This window comes from Stegastes partitus, unplaced genomic scaffold (assembly GCF_000690725.1).
Source record: "Stegastes partitus isolate 25-593 unplaced genomic scaffold, Stegastes_partitus-1.0.2 Scaffold4, whole genome shotgun sequence".
NCBI classification, from domain to species: domain Eukaryota; kingdom Metazoa; phylum Chordata; class Actinopteri; family Pomacentridae; genus Stegastes; species Stegastes partitus.
The window spans coordinates 584,678-600,815 of record NW_007577735.1 but is presented as its reverse complement, the minus strand read 5'-3'; the positions used below and the strand labels follow the sequence as shown (position 1 = coordinate 600,815).

General features: G+C 40.4%; 2 protein-coding genes across 2 annotated transcripts; both read left to right on the top strand.

The window, feature by feature from the left end:
- The first annotated feature begins 2,662 nt into the window (after positions 1–2,662).
- fam110a (family with sequence similarity 110 member A) lies at positions 2,663–5,669 on the top strand. The gene is made up of 2 exons (XM_008278067.1): positions 2,663–2,763; positions 3,911–5,669. The coding sequence occupies exon 2, from the start codon at positions 4,085–4,087 to the stop codon at positions 5,345–5,347; it is 1,263 nt and encodes a 420-aa protein (XP_008276289.1). The 5' UTR covers positions 2,663–2,763; positions 3,911–4,084; the 3' UTR covers positions 5,348–5,669.
- Positions 5,670–6,508: 839 nt separating this feature from the next.
- Positions 6,509–15,128, top strand: mfsd2al2 (major facilitator superfamily domain containing 2a-like 2). The gene is made up of 14 exons (XM_008279131.1): positions 6,509–6,581; positions 9,287–9,297; positions 9,477–9,596; positions 9,680–9,804; positions 9,906–10,038; positions 11,478–11,556; positions 11,637–11,791; positions 12,519–12,609; positions 13,677–13,798; positions 13,991–14,074; positions 14,196–14,279; positions 14,377–14,489; positions 14,721–14,864; positions 14,954–15,128. The coding sequence occupies exons 1-14, from the start codon at positions 6,509–6,511 to the stop codon at positions 15,126–15,128; spliced, it is 1,509 nt and encodes a 502-aa protein (XP_008277353.1).
- The last annotated feature ends 1,010 nt before the right edge of the window (positions 15,129–16,138 follow it).

Genomic DNA, 16,138 nt, shown 5'->3' with positions numbered 1-16,138 from the left:
GTCATCGTGTGGGATAAGTTGTTGGCCAAAGCAAGTTATAGGTTTTTTTTTTATATATAGATATGAAAGGTTTTTTTTTTAGGCCATGGTTCCTTCTGTGCCAAAGCTGTTTTCTGAAACAATGCGAAATTTCCTTCTAGCCCATAACACTAAAATCACCTGCAACTTATATATAAATATTCATAGTATGAAGGTAACATTTTTGCTTCATCAAATGCAATAATTGTTCTAGAAAATCTGCTGATTCTGAGGAGTCAGATACGTTTTTGGGGTTTTTTTGTTTTTTTTTTCAGATTAGATCATTTTTTAAGTGAATGAACCCTATGATGAAACATGTTTGATTGTAGTTGTCTGGACCATGATGATGATGCCCAAATCCACATGTTGTTATTGAATTTTGGATGAGTTTGAATGATGTGATTGATATACTACGGCCTTTAACAGCACCTACGAGAGATTTTGAACTAACCATCCAAACACCAACATCTTTTGGAGAAATAATATTCATCCCTCCAGCGGAGATTTGGAGCACATGGTGACCTTACACCTCACTAATATACTTTATGTTAATTTTTCCCTTTAATTTCATCTGTAACTTTGAGTCACCCTGCAGGTAGCTACACTAACTTATTAGGTCAGATGTTTGTGGAAATAAATTGCATTAAACTGACTAAAGATGAAGATGTAATCTGACCTAAGACTACAAACCATTAAACCTACAACATCTCTATTAAACCGGCCTCAGCACATTCCTGCATCGTGGTTTGTAAAAATAATAGATTTTATTTCCAGCTCTACTGTAACCACTTTTCTGTGCTATGATGTGCAATCTTTGTTTGGCTGTAACATTTTACAGTTATTGATACTAAATGGCCAAATATTGTGGGAGTATGGAGTGTGATGACACAAAGTATAAGTTGGGTGAGGTTTTGTGTCCAAATGAAATTCTGCAAAGCCTGTACACATTCTTCACGTCTGTAGTCACGCCTGATTTAAAGGTCATCTATTTTTGTATACTTGGTGTAGGTCACTGTTCAGTCGTGTTTTATTTGGGGTAAAAGAAAGAGATTGTAAAGCCTTGTGTTTCTCTGATCACATGATGTACATGAGTAAAATTGTCCAACTGGTTTATCTAAATGTGTGTTGTTTTTCACACTTTACGCACACTCGGCGTGGACCTTTTGAAGAGCAGAAGCTGTGTCAGCGTGTAGTATTGAGGACCTATGATCTCAGCAGCGGTTGAATGAAGCAACGTACACGACAGAAAATTCAACCATTTGTAAACAGGGTGGACCATATTGGATTTTTGCCAGAACCCGAGATGGAAATATTTTCCAACTCATTCTGGCCAATTGCAAATATATGCACACATTTTTTCCAACTAATTGCAGAGAACATCGTCTCTCTCTCCTGTACTGGAATTAACATAATCTAATGCCCACTCTCATCCTGATGAATTACTGGCAGGTGCAGATGCACACATTCACCTGGCAAAAGGAGGAAATTATACCATTTTTATCTGTATGTCACATTTTAAAAGAAAACTGTAAACTTTTAGCCTGACAGATGTAATCTGTTTGTTTTAAGTTGATGAATAATAATTCATAAGAAACCATTTATCACTGATACTGATGTTGATGCCATTTTGCAGTTTGGACAAAAGCAAAAAAAACTTGTAAAGCCGTCACGTTGTGTTATGACGACTTGTGGCAGGCAATTTTCATTATTTTACGGATTTTTACACACCACATATCAATAAATTAAATGAGAAAATAATCACTGCTTGTCTAATTCAGACTCCTGCATTGTTTAAATGAGCTCCATTGCAACCAGCTACAAAAGTAAAAAAACAAAAGAAAGAAATAATTAAATAAAGGAGCATCTTAAATTATTTGCTTCAAATGGCAACATGCAATTGTATTAAGTTTATCTAAATTAAACTATCGCGTAAGATAAATGCCACTGGTTTAAGTTAGATCTACTTAAGCCACTCAATTCCTCTTAAATTAGCATTGGTGCTACTCAAATTTTAAGGCAAGTCAACCTGAAGTTTCTATTTTTTCCATTTGCTTTATCCAAATGTATAATGTAGAACATGTTTTTTCCTTGTATTTGCTCAGTCGTGCTACTCAAAGAAAACACAGCTGGGTTGCAGCACAAAAATGTCAACAATTGTTAAACACAGAATGCTAAACTAGCATAATTGTTTGCCAAAATTAGAAGAAAAAAAAAACAGCTTGAAGAGACAAAGTGTAATTTCAAATTGATAGAATCTACTTAAGTAAAGCACCTTCATCAAAGCAGAGAGATAAGGAAGAATTTTTAAAGCAGTACTTCTACAGCTCATATACATAAAACTCTCACAGCACAGACTGCTTTTCTGATTAGACTTACATACTTTTATTAACATTTTAAATACCTGACTTTCTTTAAATTGATTTTTTAATTTTTTTTTTAGCACTGGAACACCTCTTCCAGGAAACAAAGTGCTTATCATCCAGCCAGCAGGATGAAACAATGGCAGGGTCATGTGACCACAGGAGTCAGTGTGTTTCCTTGTAGGTCACAGATTGGACCAATCGGGAGAAAGTGGGCGGGCCCAGGAGCAGCACACATGAGTTGTCAAACAGGTTTGTCTTGAGCTGTTAAGTGGTTTCCAACACACTCACGCTGACTCTCCTGGGCTGGACAGTGCCTTGTGTTCGCTGGGACGTAACCAGGAAAACCAAGAAGAGGCTCAGGAGCTCAACACCGACTATCAAGGTGAGTGTACTGTAGAAAAACTGAAAGAAAACCTGTTGTGATTAACCTACACCTTCATACAGGCAGACTTGAGCTTGTCAGGGCAGGACTAGAGCGTAGGCCTCGAGTCCAGAGTACATGTGGGTAGTCTTTGTTGTTTACCTGCCCTTTTGAGAGTCTGTGTCACTTCTGTTTGACTTCCTGCTTCGCTCCTTGTTTGTCTCTTACTCTGAGCAGAAGAACATGCCAGCACTTGACTCTCAAACATTAAATTAGTGGCTCTATTTTTGTTTGTGTGGCCCACCTCATTGCATTCCTCTTTGGTTTGTAACACCCTCACCCGCTATCTTAATGACACATTGTGCTGCTGCTTCTAATCAGATCGCTTTGTTTTGGTACACTGGCGCTGAGGCAGGTAAGACCGGCGGAACTGAAAGTTTCACAGCTCTGTCAGCAGGAGTTTGGCCCGGCTCAGACTGGAATGACAAATATGTAGAGAATTTGACTGGCAGATGCAGACTGTTCAAGCAACTCATTTCTGACACACACACAGGATCTGAAGTGTTATGAGTAGTGCAGAAAGACTGTCTGACCTTCACCGTTTGAAGGATTTAACTGTAAAATGTTGAGCCTCTTTATTGTTGTTTTTTGAGGGGGGGTTGGACTTCATTTAACCTACAGTGGCTTGTGGTTCAGGAAGTAGCCTGCACCAAACCCTGGCAACTGGCTGCTTTATTTAAAGATGAGGAGTCATTGTTCCCATAGCAGCTGTTGGTGTGTGTGATCTGCTCTGCATCGCCACCAGACAATAGCTTGTTGACAGCTGTCCTGATGCACCTCCCCATCACCCCTCACACTCGCACACACTCCTGCCTCTCTTTGTAACAATCCTTCTACTGACTGAAAATGAAGTGTCAGTTTTATTGTGCGTTTGTCTGCGGAGAGATGGATGACTGCAAGTGATTGTTCAAATCCGACGGCGCCGGCAGCCAATGAACTTGTGAGATGGAGTAGAACTGTGGAGAGTGATTGGCTGCAGTCATAAATGAATGGGAGGGTTTACGAGTGTGGAGTCATTGTGGAGTTTCAGAGCGTCTGAGAAAGAGATTCCTGTTTGTCTTTTAGGGTAAATGTTTGTATTGACTGCTCTTTATTGCATTTCCTTCAGAAAGCCCAAATGCCAGAGATCCAGCTGAGATGCAGAGGTTACATCTCTTCAAAGATGGCATGGAGATGATCATGAGAAGGCCACACAGAGGTGCAAATAAAGGATAACACTGAGGTACAAAGGGATTTTTGTTCCACGGTGTAAACCGAGAGTGGACAGTCGTTAGTTTACAGAATGCCTGTGGAGATGCTCCAAAGGCCAGTGAGGCAACCGGCGAGGACTGCTGCCGCTGCTTCGCCCCTACGCCTGCGACCCAAAGGGCCAGTGGATCCAGATTTCTACCGGCAGTGCTCACCAGCGACGGTCAGGCCAAAGCAGAGTGCCGTGGAGAGGCTGGAAGCAGACAAGGCTAAATATGTCAAAAGTCAGGTGGCCCTTTCCAAGCAGCAGCCGGTCCGGCCTCCTGAAGTGCGGAAGCCTCTGCTGAACCCTGGAGCTGCTCTGCGGCCCACCAGAAAGACCCCGACCCCAACCAAGGCGAAGCAGGAGGGAGTCCAGCTCAACTTGGAGCACCTCAGTAACCTCATTAGCGATGTGAGTGATGTACCTCAGTCCAGTGCAAGGTCAGAGGACAGTTCACCTCCAGACAGTGCTACCACTGCTGCACACGACTCTCCCTGTCCAGCTCCTCAACAGAAGAAGGAGCGGCCATGCATACCTCCACGTCCTGACTGGTCCACTCCAGCTAAAGTGAGATTAAAAGCATCCGGTCCAGCCAGGGTTGAGAGTCCAGGCTCTCCTGGCTCTCCAGCTGCAGGGACCGTACGCCGGGTTGACGTCATGCCTCAGGCCTCTGCTGTGAGGACGGCCTGCAGACCACCTCAGTTTATCCGGCAGCCTCTTCAGCCCGTCCCTCTACACTCCCAGTTTCTACTCCGCCCGGCTGCTGCTCACCTCTTCCACACCAGGAAACCTCCTGTTCCGACTCCTCTGAAACCAGTTGTTGCACCATCAAAGCCTGACAACTGTCCCTCCTCTCCAGCTGCAGCCCCTGTCCCTGCTCTACCTCCCCCCAGCCTCCCTGTTTTTCCTCCTCCCTCCCCTGCATTTACCCGTTTGTCTTCCTCCAGCTCCAGAAAACGTCCCTCTCTGACCCGGTCCAAGTCGGACATGAGCGACCGGTACTCCCGAGCCGGGACGGAGCTCGAGCGCTTCTTTAACCTGTGTGGTTTGGACCCTGCAGACCTGCAGGACCTGACTGGGTCCAGTTCTGATGTTCTGTCGCTCGCTCGTTTCCGCAGCGTGAGCGCTCCTGGTTCTGAGTGTGCAGGGTCCAACAGACAAGACGAAGATGATGACGAGGAGGAGGACGCTGGCAAAGCTGCGGATCGTGTTCCTTATGGTGTTTCTGTCATTGAGAGGAACGCAAGAGTGATCAAATGGCTCTATGGACTCAGGCAGGCCAAGGAAAATGCAGCCAAGAGCACCAATTTATAGGATGTTGTTAATAGTTTATAAGCTTTAAATTAAAAGTGAAAGCTTTACCTTCACTCTGAGCTATGTGGTTATGATGGATGAAATTTGTTTGCCAGTTAGTTTACTGAGTTTACTTCCATTGTGTCCAATCCCTTTCTTCTGTTTTGTTTTGCAAATTTAGAAAATTGGTGATACTTTCTTTGCTTGTTTTATTTTTCATTTTCAATTGTGGATATCTGTGTTTCCTAATGAGACGTCCATTGAAGTGACTTCAAAACTCAACAAATCAAAATCTGCTGTAAATGGATGGATGAATGGGATTAAAGATGAAATGATGCAAGCATCATGTTTTGGTCCTCTCTGTGATATATTTTAAAGATTCACACCAATAATATACTAGCTTTTTTAATTCATGTCTTATACAAACTTTTTTTTTTTTGCAGAGGCTATTAACTGAAATAGTGCCTACATAAAACTACTACTACATACTTTGACAACACAACAAGAAAAAAATTAGTTTTTTTTTTAATTACTATTTATTCAGCAAAAATATCATAGATATATTATTTTTCTATTTCAACTGATAAGCAAGGATTGCCTCCTTTCGGAAAAATAGCTTCTTGTAGGCGTTTTATAATTTCACAGACATCAGCTTAGTGACATGTTTGGGCACTCTTTTAGGTAGAACTCCTTCAGCTGCAAGATGTTCAAGGGTTTTCTTGCGTGTACAGCCAGTTTTAAATCCGAGGGATTTAAACGGTGTATAGAAAATGGATGGATGGATGGATCTATGGTGGATTTGCTAGTGTGCTTATAGAATCATTATCATGTTGGAAGGACCTCCAGACAGATCGGATGACCTACAAGAACTCCTTTCTATGGTGCAGAATTTGTAGCTAAATCAATGACTGTGAGCTGATCAGTCTCTGAGGCACTGAATCAACCCCAAACTATAACTTTTCCACCACCATTTTCATACCTGGTATGAAGTCCTTCTCCTGAAAAGCTGTTTTTGGTCTGCACCCAACATGTTTGCTGCTGCTGTGACCAAACAACTCTGTCTCTGATTTATGTCCAGAGCACATTATTCCAGAAGTCGTTCTTTTTACCTTCCCATATATTTGCAAAGTGTAGTTTTTCTTTAAAAGTTAAAACAAAAGGTTGACTCCTGGCATATACCCCATGCAATTTGTGCCAACTCTTTCTGGTGGAGACTTTGACACCATCAGCTGCAAGAGTAACCAGCAGATCCTAGGTAATATATATGTATATATATTAGATTTCTTTTTGCATCAAACACTCTGCTCTTGGGCTGAATTTGTTGGAAGGACAAACAGAAGTGCTAGACAAAGTGGCAGTCATTTGAAGTCTACACAGCTTTTACATAGACCTAGAGACATACACAATCCTTTTCCTTTCTTCTCTGAAGGCGTCAGAGAGCTCTTTAGATCTTGGCATGTTGATATTGCACACTTCAGTAACAAAAACTACACCTGAATAAGACAGGTTCAACCCGTCACTCCTGAAATAGAGGTTATCATTGGCACCTAACCTGAAACATCTGATTCTAATTTGGATCTGAAGGTGCGATAAATGTAGAATGTGTATGAATTATGAAACTGATATGTGTCTTTTTTTTTGAGTGCATCTTCTTTATTTTCATTTACTTTAATAAGAACTGTTTCAAAGAGGATCTAATGTTGGCTTGTTATAATTAAAAAAAAGAAAAAAAAAAGGCAACATTGCACATCTGTTTTCACATGACTGTTTAATTCATCTGGCTGCAGTGATATATTTACTCAGTGGAATCAGAGCCTGAGGTCGCACTCTTCATTGTGTTTTTAGGAAATTGTAAGTAAATTTGTGATATTACTTAAAAAAAAAAACAAGAAAAAAAGTTTGCCATTTTGCAAATATTGGCCTGTAGAGAAAGAACATTGTGTTCATGAGGAGGAACAGGATCAACAGGCTTCATCTGATGGAGGAAAAACTTCACCGCTGTTCCACAAGAGGTCAGAGCAGTCTGTGCTGGAACGTTTTGTTCTGTTTGGCAAGAACTGTGTCCTCTTTTCTTGGTTTTACTGAAAAATTACCTGGCAAAGAGAAACAGCTAGTGAGGCAGGAGTCTGTGGAAATGTTGAGCTCTTTAAATCTGAATTCAAATCCTGAATATTTGTTGTGCACATCTGGAAATTTTCTCATGCTTATTTTAATTGCTTTCTAGATCTGCAACTCAATTAAAACAGAGCTGAAGTGACTTTAAATGAGTCTAAAATGAATCACAGTCATTAATGATTTATAAGCTTTGTTGTTGCCCTGAATAAGTCAAACCTCACTTTAAATACAAAAGAGTTGTTCAACCAGATTCCAGACAAGAGGGACTTACGTGAAACCGTGCATGTATGAGGAGCGCTATTGTTGTCTGATCCCCACAGCGGTGCACATGTGGCATTATTCTTTCTCACTTTAGACGATGAATTGTCTTAAGAATTTTACAAACCAGCTCCAGACATTAAAGAATCAGTTACTAAAGCAGCCTGCGGACAGGAACCCATGCAGCAACGGCCAGCAAATGGTAAGAAACTTTTCTATTTTTGCATTTGCATTCCAAATGTTTTGTTGGAATCATTAGTAATTTTTCAGCTAAAATGATTATTTAACGCGTTTCTCTGCAGGTTCAAGTAGACCTTATGTGTTTTGTTTTTAAAAAAAAAAACAAATTTAGCTTGTTTTAGTGCAATGCATGCTGGAGAAGTTTTTTTCTTCTCAAACTCAAACACAAAAAACTCTTCACTTAAGACAGAAGATGTGAAACAACCACTTCTTTCAACTTTCGTATCACAAGTTCAAAGCAGCAGTTATTTAGGAATTATTAATATCCAGATTATAGTCTCTTTCTTGTCATTTGCATGATTTATAGACTTTGAGCTGTGATTATTTTTTGTAAGATTCTTATTTGAGATAAAATGATTATTGATATGATTGAGGTTTTTTGTTGTGTGTTTTTTTTTTTTTTGCAACACTCCGATCGTGGATTTTTCTCAGTTTATATTCTGATGTACTGCAACACAGCTGTTTCACCTCTTTTTTTTTTTTTGCATCTATTTCCTGGATTAACTGTCCTGCAGCGTCCTCTTACATGGGTCATTCCATCGCCAATCATGGGGGGGTCTTCCACACAACCATCTCTGATTTGCTTGAAACTTTTTCCCAACATTCCCAAAGACATTATACAAACTACATGACAGGTCTCCTGCAAACCAAAGAAGTGTAGTCAGAAAAATGAAAAATTATTTCCTTAGTTATATTCCAAAAAACATTTTGTAGCTCCAGAATCCTCCTCCACTTGGATTAGACCATCTAGCAAATGTTTGTTTTTTTTATGGTACAACTATACCTGCTCAATCAGTTCTAAAAGTTTGTCTTTTTGTGATCAAGCATGTCATATAAAAAGCATTCAGTATGTTTTGTTTTGTATAATTGTGGCATGTAATGGTTCGTGATATGGTTCAGAGAGTATCACTGGTTGACTTGCATTATCAGATTTTTTTTTTTTTATTAATGTGTGCTCAAAGATGGGACTTCTCATATTTCAACTAATCTATAATAAGAGATTATATGATCTATTTGTCCAGTGTTTGTCCAATATTGCAGATTTTAAGTCAAATACATGATCAGAGACCACAGTGGAAATGTCAGGCTTTGATTTTTAATAGTTTCCAACATATTGTCGTTCAAACAGCCTCAAATTTCATATGCCAAAACTTAAACTAAAAGTAGGTGGACGGGCATGTGCAAATCAAAAGATTTACAAATATCTTTATAAATATCAGTATTTTATGCTATAAAATTTTCTGGCAAATCAGAGCTGGTCAATTAGAAATTGTTCTAAAAACGTGATGATTTCAGATGGAATGATTTTGTGCTGATCATTGAATCAACAGTTTTGTGCCTCTGCAGGGTTTCACACAGTAAAACACAGATTTCTCTGTTCCATGTGCTTTTAATGTGAAAACAGAATTCAAACCATTACAAGCACAGTTGGAGATTGTGTGCATCAAATAAGTGGAGAAAAACTGTCTAATATCTGAGCTGATGTTTTAGTGGACACCACATTCATCAGAAATGTTCTCCTCTCTGATGCTCACAGGGGTCGGGGGGGATTCCTCTTGCCAGGAAGTTGTGTTATGCTGCAGGTGGGGTTCCTTATCAGATCACCACAGTAGCTATTAGTATCTCCTTGCAGATTTTCCTTCTGGATGTTGTGCAGGTAAAAGTTCAAATTGTCCTTATGAACATGTGCTGCTGCTTTCAGTTTCTAGATAAAGTCTGTCAGCTTCTAATTTACCACAGATGGAGGCCTCCTACGTCTCCATGATTTTATTTGTGAGTCGGGCCTGGGATGCTGTGACGGACCCTCTGCTGGGATACCTGGTGAGCCGCAGTAACTGGACACCCATCGGCAAACTCACTCCATGGTCGGTTGGTGGAGCTACATGTTGAACACACACTGGATGTCCAATTTAGCAACAAATTCATCCATCCGCATTCAGAAGAGCCATCCATGTTTCTCTCACAGGCTGGTTCTTTCCACTCCATTTGGTGTTCTGTCCTATCTGCTGCTGTGGTTTGTGCCACGAGGCTCCACGTCTGAGGCCGTCAGCGTTCTGTGGTTCCTGGTAGCTGCTTGCCTGTTCGAGACCCTCATGAGTGTAAGTCGGTGTAAGTTTACAATGATAGGAAATAATGAACTGCAATTTTCAGGTACATTTCATTTTACGTTACTTTACTCTTCAAGTTTACATCAGAGGGAAATGTTTCAGCTTTTTTCCTGTGTGAAAATTAGGATTTCACATAAAAATGTATGATTAGCACATAAAATACCAAAGAAACCCATTACAAAAAGCAGTAGTGTCCATTTAAGGCCCCTTGTAAGAGACATTTATGTGATCCTACAAAGTATCCCCACTGATGATCATGATGTTGTGGAGCAAAAAATTCAAATTTTAGAAATATATTTCACAAAAAAAACAAAGTATTTGAAGAATCTCACATGTGTGAATCTGAACTTTGTTGTTTCTTTTAGTCTCTAGTTTTTTAACCCAAAACCCCTTAGATCTGTGTTGAAGGGGTCTAATCCTTCCTGTTATAAACCACTGGAATAAAGTGGCTACTATTTAAATTTAATTCAATCAAAATAACTTTATTTGTCCCCTGGGGGTATAATAGTAGTATAAGATAAGACAAAGTACGATAAGATCAACTTTTTTCATCCTGGAGGAAATTGTTCTTCCAGAATACAATACAATAAACAAAGGTTAGTAGTAAGTGTTTGTGTGAAGTGTGTAAAGTGTCTAAGTGGATGCCCCGGAATAGTGTATAAATAGTAAATAAATAAAATGGGGCTGCAAGGTGGATCGGTGGTTAGCACCGTTGCGTCGCAGCAAGAAGGACACTTGGATCTTTCTGCGTAGCGTTTGCATGTTCTCCCCGTGCAGCGTGGGTTCTCTCTGGGTTCTCCGGCTTCTTCCCACACAGTCCAAAAACATGTTGAGGTTAATTGGTGATTATAAATTGTCTGTAGGTGTGAATGTGAGTGTGCTTGGTTGTCTGTCTCTAAGTGTAGCCCTGTGATAGACTGGCGACCTGTCCAGGGTGTCCCCTGCCTTCACCCTAAGTCAGCTGGGATAGGCTCCAGCCCCCCATGACCCTAATGAGGATTAAGTGGTGTATAGATGATGGATGGATGGATAAACAAAATGCTGCTTTCACTGTTATGCAACATCAGTAACAATCTGAAAACGTCAGGTAGAAGAAAAACAAACCAAACACATTTACTTTACATACGTTACTCTTTCTGATAATACTTATGAGTCAAGGAAATTAGGTGCATTTAAGTGTTAAGTCAGGACTTGAAGTCATTGTTCCAACAGTGTTTTGTCATCTCTACCATCTTGTGTTTCAGTCTCCTCCTCCAAGTTTTTTCTCTTCATTTTTCTCATGTCGCCATGGTGACAGGATTTCATACGATTCTCATGTCACTGTTTGTGCTGCCATTTTGCTCTGAGCCACGTCACCATGGCTACCAAGTTTCACACCGCTCATGTGCTGTCACTTGGCGTCATGTTTTCCTCCTGTCATGTGCGAACAGTGCTACAACGTCCCCTACCTCTCTCTGAACATGTTCCTGGGGGGAGATCAGCGAGACAGAGACTCTGCCACCGCCTACAGTAAGAGAAACTACATCCATCGCAGGCGTCAGGCCAAACAAAATGTAGAAAACTCTGCGTTCCTGTCCTGCTTTGACCAGGAATGAGTGTGGAGGTGGTGGCGATGCTGCTGGCGTCGGTGATTCAGGGACAAGTCGTGTCCGTGTACAACTCAGAGAAGCAGGAGGCCTGTCAGCAGCTGGACCAAACACCTCAGAGCACATCTGCACCACAACCTGCTTCACTTCAGGAGACGGTACATACAGATATGCAGTTTAAATAAAAGTGGTCACTGTGACTGAGCTCATATTTCTGCAGCAGCCGAGCAGCACTGCTTTAGCATTGTGCTCACACGGTCCCAGGGATATTAAGTTACCCTGTAATTTACTGTTCTTAGCTTGACATTGTTGTGTTCGCCCATGTGTGCGCTTGTATCACTCATGTTGTGGGGACTTAAACATCTTTCTTCAGCCACATTGTGGACACCAGGCTCCCTTTTGGGGTTCAAATAAAACCCTGATAACATCAATTATTAGACTTTAATTTTAAGATTTAGGTCTCCAGTAAATGAATGTAATCTGCTCTTTTTTCATTTACCTTTACATCTAATTTAAACTTGGTCAAATCTTGGCATATAGTCAAGCTTAAAAACTCCACCATTAAAACACATTAAAGTTTTCTTAATTTGTACTAAACAGTTGCTTGTATGTTTTTGTTCTTACCAACTGTCTATCTCTAGCTCCTCCTTAATATCTTTGTACACAGTTGTATCAATCATCTTGCCGAAAAATGAGTGTTTCTTTCAAACGTGTGTTGAAGTGAAGCCGATAATCAAGCTAAAGTTAATTATAATGCCGCACAACCAAACTTTAAAGTGGAATAACTTCACACAAGTCATACATTTTAAGCAGGCAAGACAGAGCTTGTAGACAACATTGTGTGCTTTATTTATTTGTTAGTTTCATTGTGCATTTCGCCCCCAGGAAAAGGCCTTCCTGACCTCCGCTCTGGTCATGGGTGCCTTGTTTTTCCTCTGCAGTCTGGTTCTCTTCCTGGGAGTGAAGGAGCAGCGGGGTGAGTCATTTAGAGATGACACTATACTTAAGATTCGTCTTTGTTGTTGTTGTTGTTGTTGAAATAGATGTGGGTTGTGATTTATTTGTCAACAATATGAGTGTAAATTAAGAACACAGCATTTGTTTATAAATGGCAGATTGTAGGTTTCACTTTGTTCCTCTTTAGAGACTCTAAAGAATAAAAGCACTTTGTGATTTTATTCTGTGAAAGGTGCTGTATAAATAAAGTTCTTCTTCTTCTTCTTCTTCTCCTCTTTCGGTGGTGTGCTTTAGATTATCATGCTGGAATAGACCTTCTCCTGTCAGCCAATACTTTGCTATTTCTACAGGCATTCATGCTGCCAGGTGTAACTATCATCTCCCAACACCTTTTGCATTCATGCAGCCCCTAATCATCACACCCCCACGTCCATGCTCCACTGTGGTCGTCCTGGCCTTGTTCACAACAAACACTCTGGACCCCATTTGAGCCAAACAAATGAATCTTGGTCTCATCTCGCCAAAGAATGTGCTCCCAGCATTTATCAGATTTTCATGCATGTTCTTTAGCGATGTTTAATTTTGCATTTTTGTGCAGAAGAGTGAGCAAAGGTTGTTTTTCTGGATGCTCATCCATAGCGGTAGATGCTGTGCAATGTCATTCACACTCTCTGAGCCGTCATAGGAGCTGATTTCCCCTGATAGTCATTTCCCAGTTTTTTAATGCAAAATTGTGCAAGTGGTGCATTTTCTCTGGCACCATGTTAGGACGACCACTGTGACTCTGATTAGTGGTACTATGACTAGTTCTATACTTTCTGATTACTGCTGCAGCGGTGTGTCCACAGTTTTTTTTTATAAACTTAGTTACTGATCTTCCTGTATTCCTTTTAGTTTAAGGGATCATAGGTTTTTAAATCTGTTTTAGTGATTACAGGTACTATGTTTACTTTTTGCCTTGAGTTTCTATTTTGAGGGCTGTATTTTCAATAAAACCTACTGTTCAACTTAGAAACAATGTAATTACAATAAACCTGGTACTCTACTCTGTTTCCTATTTAAACCTAATTTTCATTTCATTTTTAGCCCCTCTCTGCTCTGATGACAAACTAAGACCATCCTATCTGACCTCACTAAAGATGCTCATATGCCACGTTCCTTACCAACGCCTGGTGCTCGGCTTTGTGTTCAGTGCATTTGCTTTTCAGGTACAGTTTGATTTGTGCTGCATTCCTCTGCACACTGGTTCTAATGAAAAACAGAGAAATTCATTATCTAAAAATCCCAATCATCAAGATTTTCTATTTGTGTGTGTGTGTGTGTGTGTGTGTGTGTTTGTTTTTTCTCAAAGTCATGTATGCATTTGTTAATGTGTGTTAACTTTTTCTTCTCCCTCTCAGATGTCTTTGGGTAATTTTGCACTTTTTTGCAGTCATGCCGCTGGGCTGGGAGCCCAGTTCCAGCACCTCCTGCTGGTTTTACTGGTAATATGCAACTAACTGACAAAAATCCATTACTATCTGCTTCACAGGACATTTATGAATGCAGGATTTCAGTAGCTTTTAAAGCATTTTAGATGCACTTTGCATTTCATCATCTCCACAGGCTTCTGCCTCAATAGCAGTACCTCTGTGGCAAATAGTTCTTCTGAGAATTGGAAAAAAGACCACAGTTTTCATCGGCTTATCTGTAAGAAATCAGAAATTCCTGTAGTTTCATGAAAAGAGTAGCTTTCCACACTTTGGATTTTCCTCTCACCTGTGCGGCCTTTTTATGCATTTCACAGCTCTTCATCCCAGCAGTGATTGTAGTTGCCTGTGTTCCCAGTAACCTGCCAGTCTTCATGAGTATGTGCATTTTGATGGGGTTCAGCGTGGCAACCATATTCTTGCTGCCCTGGTGAGTCACTTCCCAGCTTGGATACAGAGTTTGCAGTCCTTTCTAAGGCCACTGTCAGATCTAATCAGTGTTAGAAGTGAATGTGGTGCACATGAATCTTTCATCCACTTGACCCTGGCTACTGATGAATATTCAGAAACGATGTGTTCTGTTGACTGCTCAGAAATCTTCATTATAATTGACATGTGGTTTTGACATGTGATAAGTCAGCTTGTGCCGGATCTTCTACAGGTCAATGCTCCCAGATGTGGTGGATGACTTTGCTGTGAGCCATCCGTCCTGTAAAGACCTGGAGCCTCTGTTTTTCTCCTGCTATGCCTTCTGCAGTAAGCTGGCAGGCGGACTGTCTGTTGGACTCTCAACCATGACATTACAGTGAGTCACACTTCCGTACACTCACTGCTTGTGTTTGTTGTGTGCGTGCATCAGTTGGTCCGTCACATTTTGTGTTTTCTTTTCCACAGGTTTGTGGGCTACAAAGCAGGTGCGTGTAACCACGGTGACGGAGTGGTGGCGGCTCTGATTGTGCTGTTCTCACCAGTTCCCATCACACTTCTGCTGATAGGGATGCTGTTTTTTCGCTCCTACCCAATCAATGAGAGAAAGAACTTGCAGCTCCTGGAACAAAAACTCCAGTAAGAGGCTTTTTTGGTGATTTTTTTCCTTTTAACACATCACCAGTAGCTCCAGACGTGTTCATCTTTCAATCAGCTATGACAGACATTTTTTTGTTTAGTTCTTTTGGATAAAAATGCACCAAATTATAAAAAGGAAAAACAATCACACGTTAAGAAAAGGGTTTCTCGTATTGATTAACCAAATGTGAAGCTCCCTGTGGCTTTACAGCAAGTTTCAACAGATTATTCAACTGTAAGGCTTACAAATTTACAGTTTTGGTTCACTTTCACTGTTTTTGTGACAATGTTTTCAGCCACTGCTGTCCAATACAATCTGTACAATCTAAACAGCCAAGACTTTTTGTGCAAGAAGAGACACACATTTTGCTCAAAGACTTGGTAAAGACCAAAAACGCAGCTGAAGAGAGTGTGGGGATAGGTTTGCTAGCTAGTTAGCCAAATAAAAGTTGCTGAGTTAATGATGTCATTGTCATCGCCACAACTTGTTTCAGCTTCTCCCAAGTAGCCAACAAAAATAAAAATCTGTTACAACAAGTTTAAGTTCACAGTCACTGATTTAGCTGTCAAATATTAGCCATATCTGGTTGAGTAAATGATTCCAAAGCTATGAAACATTGTTTTGTTTGAATTTGTTAGCATTGTTACTGCGTTTTAAGTCTGTGGGATATTAAAGAAAAGACTCAACATTTTGCCAAATTTTCTTATTTAATTTCTTGCAGATAGAGTTGAGAAGATTATAACCAATCTTATGTCTGCACAGCAGATATGAAGCTTCAGCCAGGAACCAGTTAGATTAGCTTAGCACAACTTAGCATCAAGACCAGAAATAGAGAAACAGTTAGCCTGGCTCTGTTTAAAGCTCAAAAACATGTCTACCAGCACCTCTAAAGTTCACAAATATCTTATTATAGATATTATATCTCATTTGTTCAGTTCACACACTTGACGCAACATGTTAATTAGCGAGCTATGAATGTGTTGTTTGGCAAATTTGGTGGATTTGCTGGATGG

Excerpts from the sequence above, each read along its gene's own strand:
- mfsd2al2 (XM_008279131.1), top strand. The coding sequence starts at position 6,509 with ATGCAATTTGTGCCAACTCTTTCTGGTGGAGACTTTGACACCATCAGC. Across the intron at positions 10,039-11,477 it reads TGTTCGAGACCCTCATGAGT|TGCTACAACGTCCCCTACCT; the intron begins GTAAGTCGGTGT and ends ATGTGCGAACAG. Across the intron at positions 13,799-13,990 it reads TCAGTGCATTTGCTTTTCAG|ATGTCTTTGGGTAATTTTGC; the intron begins GTACAGTTTGAT and ends TCTCCCTCTCAG.
- fam110a (XM_008278067.1), top strand. The coding sequence starts at position 4,085 with ATGCCTGTGGAGATGCTCCAAAGGCCAGTGAGGCAACCGGCGAGGACT.